Source organism: Natrix helvetica (genome assembly GCF_964273705.1).
Source record: "Natrix helvetica genome assembly, chromosome: W".
In the NCBI taxonomy this organism is placed as follows: Eukaryota; Metazoa; Chordata; class Lepidosauria; order Squamata; family Natricidae; genus Natrix; species Natrix helvetica.
Genome location: NC_138555.1, coordinates 48,516,079 through 48,528,713, shown reverse-complemented (window position 1 = coordinate 48,528,713; position 12,635 = coordinate 48,516,079). Strand labels below are relative to the sequence as shown.

The following is a 12,635-nucleotide window of genomic DNA, read 5'->3' as shown; positions in this document are numbered from 1 at the left end:
AACTTTCTCTCTCCGTGTGGGAGTACAAAAGCTTTCCGGTTGTGAAATTTTTGGTCTGGCGATGCGAACTTGGTGTTGGGTAGAAACAAGTGCTGCAAAGTCTTTAAAGATCTGAAAGGTCTCAGATTTCTCTTTCATAGGATATACAAATCTGTTGTGGCCCAGTAGGAGCCGTTGGAACTGCCACCAGACTTCGACAGCGAGGTTCTCTATGAGTCAGCTCTGGAGGATGTGGAGGACCCTGGACAGGCTTCCGACTCTGAGCAGCAGTGGTGGGTTCCTACCGGTTCGTGCCGGATCACGCGATCCGGTTCCAGACTGAACCCAGAAGTAACCGAACCCGGAAGTAACCGGCACCGGCCCTGTCGCTTGCCATTGCAGCTAGCTCGCTCCCACACCCATCGCAGCTCGCTCGCTCCCCCGCCCATCGCAGCTCGCTCGCTCCCCCGCCCATCGCAGTTCCCTCGCTCCCCCGCCCGTCCGCACTAGGCTAGCCCAGCCTACCGATCACTGATTGGCTGGAGTCCAGCCAATCAGCTGGAGGTGACCTGTTTAAAAACGTGGCGCCAACGGCCAACATTCCTCTTTTGAAAAGAGTCTTTCTCTTTTGGAGACTTCTCTTTTCAAAAGAGTCTTTGCTTGCGATAGCTTGCTGACCGGGTCTGGAGTTTCGTTTCTTCTTCCCTTCGCCTTCCAGGAGCTGCTTCCCTCAGGTAAGCAACTAAGGCGGGGCGGCGGGAGGCGGGCGGGAGGCGGGCGGGAGGCGGGCGGGAGGCGGGCGGGAGGCGGGCGGGAGGCGGGCGGGAGGCGGGCGGGAGGCGGCGGGCGAGTTTTGCGAGGGAAGGCCTTTATCAGGCCTTCCCGATAGAAGCCGCGGCCTCACGTAGGCACACGAGGCGGCGAGAGGTGGGCAGGCGGCAGGACTCGGGAGGTGGGCGGGCGGCAGCGGCCTAACTTGCGTGAGCCGCGGGCTCGTGTAGGCAACATGGCCGAAGGTGGGCGGGTGGGCGAGCGGCGGCAGCGGCAGCGACCTAGTTTTCCGCGGGAAGGCCTTCTTCAGGCCTTCCCTCGCAAAAGCCGCGGGCTCACGTAGGCCACGTGGCCGAAGGCGGGCGGGTGGGCGGCGGAGGCCTAACTTGCGTGAGCCGTGGGCTCGTGTAGGCAATGTGGCCGAAGGCGGGCAGGATCGTGGCGGCGGCAGCGGTGGCAGCGGCCTAGTTTTGCGCGGGAAGGCCTAACTTGCGTGAGCCGCGGGCTCGTGTAGGCAATGTGGCCGAAGGCGGGCAGGCTCGTGGCGGCGGCAGCGGTGGCAGCGGCCTAGTTTTGCGCGGGAAGGCCTTCAGGCCTTCCCTCGCAAAAGCCGCGGCCTTGCGTAGGCCATGCGGCCGCGGGTGGCAGCGGCCTAACTTGCGCGAGCCATGGGCTCGCGAGCAATATGGCCAAAGGCGGGCGGGTGAGCGGCAGCGGCAGCGGCGGCGGCCTAGTTTTGCACGGGAAGGCCTTCAACTAAGAAACCATTTTAAAATATTTCATACACAAAAAATTACAATAAAACTATTTTAAAAAATTCTATGCACAATACATTTAAAAGTATTGAGTATAGAATATTTTAAAATGGTCTACTTCAATTTATTGTGTGTGGATCCTTTTTTAAAATTGTCTTAGACTATTTAAAAAAAGATTCTATCCCCAATAAATTAAAATAAACAATTTTAAAATATTATATACTCAATACTTTTAAATGTATTGTGCATAGAATTTTTTTAAATAGTTTCCTTTTTAATTGTGTGTGGAATAGTTTGAAATGGTTAAAATCTAAAACATTGCTGGTGAAATAACAGTAACAGTATAACTTAAAATAGTTACAGTTGAAGATAGGCTTAAGATACAGAAGGATCTCGACAAACTTGAACATTGGGCACTATCTAATAAAATGAAATTCAATGGTGAAAAGAGTAAGGTTCTACATTTAGGCAACAAAAACGGAATGCACAGGTACAGTATAGGTGATACCATACTCAGTAGTAGTAACTGTGAAAGGGATCTTGGAGTCCTAGTGGACAACCATTTAAATATGAGCCAGCAGTGTGCAGCAGCTGCCAAAAAAGCCAACACAGTTCTAGGCTGCATCAACAGAGGGATAGAATCAAGATCACGTGAAGTGTTAATACCACTTTATAATGCCTTGGTAAGGCCACACTTGGAATACTGCATTCAGTTCTGGTCGCCACGATGTAAAAAAGATGTGGAGACTCTAGAAAGAGTGCAGAGAAGAGCAACAAAGATGATTAGGGGACTGGAGACTAAAACATATGAAGAACGGTTGCAGGAACTGGGTATGTTTAGCTTAAGAGAAAGAAGGACTAGGGGAGACATGATAGCATTATTCCAATATCTCAGAGGTTGCCACAAAGAAGAGGGAGTCAAACTATTCTCCAAAGCACCTGAGGGTAGAACAAGAAGCAATGGGTGGAAACTAATCAAGGAGAGAAGCAATTTAGAACTGAGGAGGAATTTCCTGACAGTGAGAACAATTAATCAGTGGAACAGCTTGCCTCCAGAAGTTGTGAATGCCCCAACACTGGAAGTCTTTAAGAAGATGTTGGATAGCTATTTGTCTGAAACGGTATAGGGTTTCCTGCCTAGGCAGGGGGTTGGACTAGAAGACCTCCAAGGTCCCTTCCAACTCTACTATTGTATTGTATTGTATTATAAGTTATTGCTGGTGGAATAATGGTAACAGTTTACCATGGCTGATACAATACCTTGCAGTATAAATTATTGCTGGTGCAATACTTAACAAAAGATTTTTTTATTTATAGAATTTTTTTTTCTAATTATTTTTTGGGAATTTTTATTTTTTATGGTTTATAAATTGAAATTACTGCAATAAATGTTATTTATTTATTTATTTATTTGGAGTTTTTCCAAATGTTTTCTTTGTGATGCACTATGTTGCTTAAAAGTGTTCAGACCAGGTTTATGTGCCTCAAAGTGGGTGCTTTTCTATGGGCAGGCCAGGTTGGTGCAAGGCAGATTTAGTGTGTTTCACCCTCGTTGTTAGGTAATTCTGAGGTGGTTGATGGCTCTGTGAGCTTCCTGGCACTGTTCTTTATAATTTCCCACAATATCTTGATAATTTTTATTCCAGTGGCTTTGTCTTTCCTGTCCTTAGGGTTAGGGAAAAAATAACTGGTTTCATTTGCAGTCTTTTTTTTGGGGGGGGGGGATATTATTTTTTGGTTTTTTAAATATTTGTTTATACATTTTAGAGACCCTACCTTACATAATTGGTGTTTTCTTTCATACATTTTTCTGTTTCCGTTAGTTAGCAATTGCTAAAACAAATCCCATTTGAGAAAGTATTCAAAGCCTTCTTGATTTTAATTGTCAATTTATTTATTCCTGCAAATCGTAATATTTATTCATTTTCATAACTCTGTTTGTCCACTGTTGTGCAAACACAATTCCAGCAGCTGCTAACATGTGTAAAATATATATTGTACTCCCTTTCAAATAGCCAACAAAATATTTCTGGTTTTAATTCCATATCTTGCTTTACCATTGCTTCTAACCACTAACTTCTGAATAGCTACTTGCATATATTCCTGTTTTTTGGAACTGAGAACTAAATCTACCTATGACATTCATTCTTGAACTGAAGACTTTATCTTTCCTGTTTCTCATCCTTCCTGAAAATACTATACATTGTTGGTTGAAATCAGAGGTCCCTTCTGTTATCTGTAGTCCTCAGCTTACAACCCTCAGTCCAATATTATTTTATTTCTTTGGCAGGCAGTTAGTATTACTTAGCATAATGAAGAGGCAACAGAGTATGACTGCTTTCTTCTCCAAAAAACCAAGAGTTGAGGAATCAGCTGATCCAAAACAGGCACCACTAGCAGCGCCACCAGCAGCGCCAGCACCGCCGCCAGTGCCAGCACTGCCACCAGCGCCAGCACCAGCGCCAGCACCACCGCCAGCACCACCAGCAGTGCCAGCACTGCCGCCAGCGCCAGCACCACCGCCAGCACCACCAGCAGTGCCAGCACTGCCGCCAGCGCCAGCACCGCCGCCAGCGCCAGCACCGCCACCAGCACCACCAGCACCACCAGCACGACCACTACCACCAGTTGAGGTCGGCGAAAGCAGCAAGTCCATCGACTCCACTGTAGTTCCACAACTTCCTGATTGCTGGAATTTGCAGCAATACAGTAACTTCAAGGACAAGTATGATGGAATGGCAGTATCTGACAAGAAGCTGGGTTGTGAGTACTGTGCAAATCCCATGTTCTCGTTGGAGAAAGGTATTCATGTTTCCAAAGAGTGGAAACATTTCCAGGTGGCACCAGCAGGGAAAAGCAAGGATGTACAACAAGCATCACTCTGAAAAAAATTAAGGGAACATTTTCAATCAAAAGCCCACCTTATTTGCGTGGAGACCAGTAAGCAACGGGAGCAGGAAGCTTTTACCAAATCCATGGATAAGTCAACTGAGAAACATTTATCCACTACTTGCACAATATTTACTACCGTTTACAATCTGGCGCAAAGATGTAATCCCTTCTCAGACATCGAAGCGCAAGTAAATTTGCTAAATACAGTTGGAGTGGATGTGGGAGTTGGCTTGCATTCACGGAGATCTGCAGTGAAAATCGTTGAATTCATTGCAAACCAAATCAAGACCACCGTGTTTTCAAGGATTATTGCAAATAATCAAAAGGTGTGTCTAATTATTGATGAAGCCTCAACACTTTCAATGAGAGCAGTGCTGATAGTTTTTGTTAGAGTTGAGGATCCAGAGTGCCCAGCAACCATCTTCGTTGAGCTTCTGGAATTACAGAGATAAGATGCAGAGACCATATTTTCTGCAGCAATGGAAAGCTTGCATAGAGTTGGATTTACCACCGGATATCTACGCAAGAATTTAATCGCTTTCTGCTCCGATGGTGCCAACGCTATGCTTGGAAGAAAATCTGGAGTCAGCGTCAGAATAGCTCAAGAGTTCCCAAACATCATCATCTGGCACTGCCTGAACCACCGCCTGCAACTTGTGCTGGATGATGCAATAAGAGAAGTGAAGCAGATCAATCATTTCAAGATCTTCCTGGATAAAGTACACACCACCTTCCACAAATCCTGCAAGAGCCAGAATGACCTCTTCCAAATCTCCGAACAATTGGGCATAGAAATTGTGAAGATTGGCAGAGTTTTGGGACCAAGATGGGCTGCCTGTAGTTTAAGGGCAACCATGGCTGTGTGGCGTGCTTATCCAGGGCTACATCAGTTTTTTCAGGGAAATGAAAGGTTCCCGGGCATGGCTTCCCGTTTTGAAAATTTAAACTTTTTGCAGGATTTGGCCCTTATGATCGACATCCTAAGTGAACTTTCTAGTCTCTCAGATACTCTACAGGGGTGAGAGACAAATATCTTCCTGGCCGAAAAGTTAGTATTGCGAACAATCGATTCTTTTGAAGTGCTTAGACAGAAAAGGGCACATATGAAAACAAAGTTGAGGAATTGCTAAAAACAGAAGCCTTCCAAAACATCAAGTTAGCTCCAAATCACCGATTTGTTGCACTTCCTCATGGAATACTTGTGGAAAGCATCATCACCAATTTAAAGAAAAGGCTGATGGACCATCAAGAACAGGTAGCCTATTGCCAGCAGCAAACAAATTACACTTTATCACTTATCTGGAGCCAGATTACTGGGACATTGAAGATGTAGTCGTTCCATGGGCTGATGCAGAGCAAGCATTGGATGCATTTGGCACTATTTTTAATCATAACATTAATGTAAACGACTACAGAGATTTTTTGGAAAATGTGAAGAAAAATCCACAGAAGTACAAAGTTCCTGGCAATATCCGGAAAGCTAGAGATCTTGTCAGGACAATTGCTGTTAGTTCAGCAGAGGCGGAAAGGGGGTCCTCCTGGACGGAGGACCTAGTGGCCGCTTGGAATAGGGCGGCTCCTGGGGCCTTGGACCGGGTAGTGCCTTTGCGGCCTCTCCTGCGGCAACGAACCACCCTGGCTCCTTGGTTTACCGAGGAGCTGAGGGTGATGAAACGCCACAAGAGACGCCTAGAAAGCAGGTGGAGGTCCTCACGCTCCGAATCTGACCGAACACAGGTAAGATCCTATTTACGGACCTACCTTGTGGCACTGAGAGCGGCCAAACGTAGACACTGTGCCGCTCTTATTGCATCCGCAGATAACCGCCCTGCTGCCCTGTTTCGGGTGACCCGCTCCCTCCTATCACAGAGGCCGCGGGAAGCCCCTTTACAGGGTAGAGCAGAGGAGTTTGGGGAATATCTGCAGGATAAAATCGCTCAGATCCGGAGTGGATGGGCCCCCGTCAGTGGCCCAGGGGAGACGTCGGAAGCAAGTCTTGAGGCACCACGCTGGGAGGAGTTTGACTCTGTTGCCCCTGAGGATTTGGACAGGTTACGTGGGCGACTGCGAGCCACTACATGTTTATTGGACCCGTGTCCCTCTTGGCTTGTACTGGCATCCTGGGAGGTCACACGAGGCTGGCTCCTGGGTCTTGTGAACGCTTCACTGGAGGAGGGGTCCTTGCCGGTCGCCTTGAAAGAGGCAGTGGTGAGGCCCCTACTCAAGAGGCCTTCCCTGGACCCGGTGGAGCTAGCTAATTATCGTCCCGTCTCCAACCTTCCCTTTTTAGCGAAGGTTGTAGAGAGTGTGGTGGCACAACAGTTCCCACGTCACCTGGAAGAGGCCGACTATCTAGACCCGCGCCAGTCCGGCTTCCGGCCGGGTCACAGCACGGAGACGGCCTTGGTCGCGTTGGTGGATGATCTCTGGAGGGCCAGAGATAGGGGTTGTTCCTCTATCCTGGTCCTATTAGATCTATCAGAGGCCTTCGATACCATCGACCATGGTATCCTATTGCGCCGGCTGGAGGGGTTGGGAGTAGGGGGCACCGTTTTGCGGTGGTTCTGCTCCTACCTCTCCGACCGGACGCAATGTGTGTTGGCAGGGGAGCAGAGGTCGACCCTGAGGTCACTCACTTGTGGGGTGCCGCAGGGGTCGGTCCTCTCGCCCTTCCTGTTCAACACATACATGAAGCCGCTGGGTGAGATCATCCGTGGTTTTGGGGTTGGATGCCATCTGTACGCTGATGACACGCAGCTGTACATTTCCACCCCAAACCACCCCAACGAGGCCGTCGAAATGATGTCCCGGTGCTTGGAAGCCGTTCGGGTCTGGATGGGGGACAACAGACTCAGACTCAACCCCTCCAAGACTGAGTGGCTGTGGCTTCCGGCGCCCCGGTTCAACCAGTGGATTCCATCGCTGGCCATAGGGGGCGAACAACTGCCCCCTGTGGAACGGGCGCGCAATTTGGGCGTCCTCCTTGATGCCCGGCTGTCGATGGATGACCATGTGGCAGCCGTGGCAAGGGGGGTGTTCCACCAGGTTCGCCTGGTGCGCCAATTGCGCCCCCTATTGGATCGGGACGCCTTACGCACGGTCAATCTTGCGCTGGTGACGTCTCGCCTGGACTACTGCAATGCTTTCTACATGTGGCTCCCCTTGAGATGCACCCGAAGACTACAGCTAGTTCAGAATGCGGCCGCGCGGGCCATCATGGGAGGGACAAGGTACTCCCATATAACACCACTCCTGCGCGAGCTGCACTGGCTGCCTGTGGTTTTTCGGGTGCGTTTCAAGGTGTTGGTTACTATCTTCAAAGCGCTCCATGGCACGGGACCTAGTTACCTGCGGGATCACATCTCACCTCATACATCCCTGCGACCAATCCGCTCTCACAGGGAGGGACTCCTCCGGGTGCCGTCCACTAAGCAGTGTCAACGGGCGGCGCCCAGGAACAGAGCCTTCTCTGTGATGGGCCCAACCCTCTGGAATGACCTCCCCCCCGATATTAGAACTACCACAGACCTCCGCTCCTTCCGACAGAAGCTTAAGACCCACCTGTTCCAGTTAGCTAGCTTAACCGATTCATAATCCCATTTACCTCCTGGCAAACATCTTATTGGGCAGTTTTTTAAGGGTATTTTAATGTTTATTTGTATTTTATTTTATATATTGTACAGTCTACATCCTACCTCCTCCGCGTACCTATTTGTATATTTGTATATTGAATGTATATCTATATTTTGTACTATACTGTTTTAACATGACTGTACACTGCCCCGAGTCCTGTTTAGGAAAGGGCGCGGTTTAAAAATTTAATTAAATAAATAAATAAAATAAATAAAAATGAACCTCATATGTTCGGAACAAAGAACACGCCTAACTGTCCAAAACATAAGTAATCTGATGGTGATAAGTGTTGTTCGCATACCTGTTGAGAGATGGGACCCAATTCCGACAGTGAAAGCTTGGCTCAGAGCGCACCACCACACGGCTGATGATCCACGAGTAAAGACGAAGAAAGCTGCAACAGAGGAATCTGGAAGCCTAAGAACACTATGGAGATATCAACAACCAGAAAAGCAATAACACAAGTAAGTACTTGAGTGTATCTCTTTCATTGTGTTATTCTTATGTAAGGTGCAAGTGCAAGCAATTAAGGTCTTGCTTTCTGTGTCTTTCTTTATGTAGGTATTTTGGGCAACAAAGTCTGTTGAAAAGGTGGTGTGCAGAAGACAGGCAAGCTGGTCATCTCTCCTCTGTGAGTAGCTGAGTTTATTGCTGGCTGAGTGGTGTGGTCTGTGCTGTGTTCATCCTGAGATGGTGAAGTGCAAGCCCTTCACGCTTTCTGTGTCTGTCTTTATGCAGGTATTTTGGGCAACAAAGTCTGTTGAAAAGGTGGTGTGCAGAAACGGGCAAGCTGGTCATCTCTCCTCTGTGAGTAGCTGAGTTTATTGCTGGCTGAGTGGTGTGGTCTGTGCTGTGTTCATCCTTGAGATGGTGAAGTGCAAGCCCTTCATGCTTTCTGTGTCTGGCTTTATGCAGGTATTTTGGGCAACAAAGTCTGCTGAAAAGGTGGTGTGCAGAAGACGGGCAAGCTGGTCATCTCTCCTCTGTAAGTAGCTGAGTTTATTGCTGGCTGTGTGGTGTGGTCTGTGCTGTGTTCATCCTGAGATGGTGAAGTGCAAGCCCTTCATGCTTTCTGTGTCTGTCTTTATGCAGGTATTTTGGGCAACAAAGTCTGTTGAAAAGGTGGTGTGCAGAAGACAGGCAAGCTGGTCATCTCTCCTCTGTAAGTAGCTGAGTTTATTGCTGGCTGAGTGGTGTGGTCTGTGCTGTGTTCATCCTTGAGATGGTGAAGTGCAAGCCCTTCATGCTTTCTGTGTCTGTCTTTATGCAGGTATTTTGGGCAACAAAGTCTGTTGAAAAGGTGGTGTGCAGAAAACGGGCAAGCTGGTCATCTCTCCTCTGTAAGTAGCTGAGTTTATTGCTGGCTGAGTGGTGTGGTCTGTGCTGTGTTCATCCTTGAGATGGTGAAGTGCAAGCCCTTCATGCTTTCTGTGTCTGTCTGTATGCAGGTATTTTGGGCAACAAAGTCTGTTGAAAAGGTGGTGTGCAGAAGACGGGCAAGCTGGTCATCTCTCCTCTGTAAGTAGCTGAGTTTATTGCTGGCTGTGTGGTGTGGTCTGTGCTGTGTTCATCCTTGAGATGGTGAAGTGCAAGCCCTTCATGCTTTCTGTGTCTGTCTGGAGCAAGGTGGTGCAGAAGACGCAAAAAAGGACAGTAATTTCCCTTTTTTATTATTTTGTGTGCTTGTTTCATCCTAATGCAGTGCATGCAATTAAGGTCTTGCTTTCTGTGTCTGTCTTTATGCAGGTTGTTGGAGCAAGGTGGTGCAGAAGACGCAAAAAAGGACAGTAATTTTCCTTTTCTATTATTTTGTGTGCTGGTTTCATGCCAATGACTGGCAATGAAAGAGTTCATTTCTGTGTGTTTTCTTTGTGCAGCCCATTCACTGGAGTCCGTGATACTGAACACTGGCAAGAACAGTCATCCTCCTTCTGTAAGTAGCTCTTTTATTGTTTTTGTACTTATTTTAATCTTATTGTAGTTCACCCATTGGGGCAAAGAATTCAGTGACATCATCTTGACCACTCCCACCAGGTCACATGGCTGGCAAGCCACTCCCACCAGGTCACATGGTCGTCAAGCCACACCCACCAGGTCACATGGTCGGCAAGCCACACCCACCAGGTCACATGGTCGGCATGCTACTCCCACCAGGTCACATGGTCGGCAAGCCACTCCCACCAGGTCACATGGCCAGCAATCCACTCCCACAAAGGAGGCCACACCCACAGAGTAGGTTCCAAAAAAATTTGAAACCCACCACTGCCGAGCAGGGATCAGAGAGGCTGGTTGGCCACCAGGAGGCGCCTGAGGCATGGAGCAGTGGTGAAAGCCAAAGGGAGTGTGCTCCTGATGTCATGCCTTGGAGCAGTGGGGAGGAGACAAGGGACAGCGAGTCAGACGTTAGCAGTGAGTTGTTGTTGGATGCTCGCCACCGAAGGGCTAATAGGCGTCAGGAGCAATTATGCAGTTACAGGAGGTAATTGCACTCAGCTGATGATAATTAGACTCCTCTCCAGACTATAAAAGGACTGCTTGTGCACACACCTTTTGCAGAAGTCAACGCATGAACTAATGTGGGAGAACAGTCTTGTGAGCGTGGCAGGCTGGATTGCTGCCAATGCTTATCAGTGCCGAGTTGTTATGAAGGCTTATTTGTGTTGGATTGCTGCCAAGGACCTGTCTGTCTGTAAATAAATCTGGTAACTTATCTGTGGCTCGGAGTGTGTGTTGGTGGGGGACGAGGGGGGTCAGAACACAAATCCATATCTAGAGTAATTATCAACAATTTTTAGAAAATATTTTTTACCACCAAGTGTTGGCAGAAAAGGACCCGCTATGTCAGTGTGTATCAAATCAAAAATCTGTGTTGACAGACATGTAGCGTGTTTGGGAAGGGCTGCTGCTTTGGATTTGGCCTTCTTGCAGACAGCACAATCCAAAAACACCTTACACCCCTTTAGAGCCAAACCTTTTGCGAACTCCGGCATTTTCCTAAGGACACGGAAACTGGCATGCCCCAATTGTGAAGGTTCCAAGAGTTGCCCTAATTAATTTACGAGCCCAGGGACGAAATTCAAAGTAAAACCATTCGTTTATTAGGACTAACATCTTAGCACGGACTTCTGTGTAGCTGAAACTAAATCACATTTAATGGCGTCTGACCTTTACCCCTGTGCCCCCTCCCCTCTGGCTGAGGTCATCAATCACATTCTCCAACGGGACGTTTAAGCAGGGTTCTAGACATGTGCATTCATATCCCATTACAGAAATATGAGACTTTTACTCTGGCCAAAACTATGCATGGAATTTCCCTCCCCTTCTCAAGGTGATAGTAGTCATGGAAACGCCTTAGGCGTTGACATCCGGCTCCCCTCACTTCCTGAAAGCAACCTGTATAAAACAAAGCAATTTGAGTACAGGTGTATAACTTAGGGATTTGTCCCTCCCCCAGGCTTGCTTGGATTTTCTGCATGGAATTTTGCTATAAGGAGATCAGCCTGGATATTTCTACTTTTCACCCAAGATGCCTCTGATAAGGGGTAGCCCTTCCACTTGATTAAGTATTGGAGTTGTCTCCTGTGCCACCTTGAATCAAGGATACGCTGAACTTCATAATGGGTTTGGCCCCCTATGACCATAGGGCCCGGGGGCTCCCGGGATAGTGGTCTCAGAGTGTATCCAATCACAGGTTTTAAGAGGCTGCTATGGAATGCTGGGTGTATCTTCACCAACAATCGAGGCAATTTCAATTGCACCATAACTGGGTTGATGATCTTTACTATAGGGAATGGTCCCATAAACTTTGGCCCCAGTTTCTTGCTAGGCAGTTTTAATCTCGAATATTTTGTGGAGAGATAAACCTTCTCTCCCACCCAGAATGGCCGTTGCGGAGCCCGGTGTTTGTCTGCCTGTTTCTTATAGGTTTGTGCCGCTTTAGCCAGTGCCTTTTTGACATTTTCCCAGGTCGCTTTCAGCATCGACATCCAGTCAGCCAAGCTGACTGAGGAAGGGCGATCCCTTGGATACTCAGGCATTGGGACAAAGTCCATACCACTCACTATTTTGAATGGCATGAGTCCTGTGCTACTGTGGACAGCATTATTGTATGCGACCTCAGCAAAAGATAAAAGGTGTGCCCAATTGGACTGCTGATAGTTCACGTAACACCTCAGGTATTGCTCTACCATGGCGTTCAGTCTCTCTGCTGCCCCATTGGTGCTCGGATGAAAAGCTGAACTAAGACCCTGAGATGATCCAATGGACCGCAGGAACTCCCTCCAGAACTTAGCCGTGAACTGGACCCCTCTGTCTGAGATAATTCTTTGAGGTACTCCATGCAGTTGGTAGATGTGCTTCACGAACAGTTTAGCCAGCTTGTGAGCTGAGGGTAGTCCGCTGCAGGGTATGAAGTGTGCCTGTTTGGAGAACAGGTCTATTACAGTCCAAATCACTGTGTTTCCCCCACTTTTTGGCAACTCTACTATAAAGTCCATTGCGATCTCCTCCCATGGCCTCGTTGGCTCTGCTACTGTTTGCAGTAGTCCAGGGGGTTTTCCTGGTCGTCTCTTCATTGTGGCGCAAATGGTACAACTTTTCACGTAA

General features: G+C 48.0%; 1 protein-coding gene across 1 annotated transcript in view; it reads left to right on the top strand.

Annotated features, from left to right (window-relative positions):
- Window positions 1-985: 985 nt before the first annotated feature.
- The window catches only part of LOC309400285 (voltage-gated potassium channel KCNC1-like), a gene marked incomplete at both ends in the record, with an annotated part of 52,290 nt that continues 40,640 nt past the window's right edge, over window positions 986-12,635 (top strand). Inside the window, 3 exons of the mRNA XM_081968697.1 lie at window positions 986-1,089; window positions 8,769-8,785; window positions 9,301-9,317. Coding sequence (XP_081824823.1) covers window positions 986-1,089; window positions 8,769-8,785; window positions 9,301-9,317 — 138 coding nt within the window. The remainder of the gene's footprint in view (window positions 1,090-8,768; window positions 8,786-9,300; window positions 9,318-12,635) is intronic.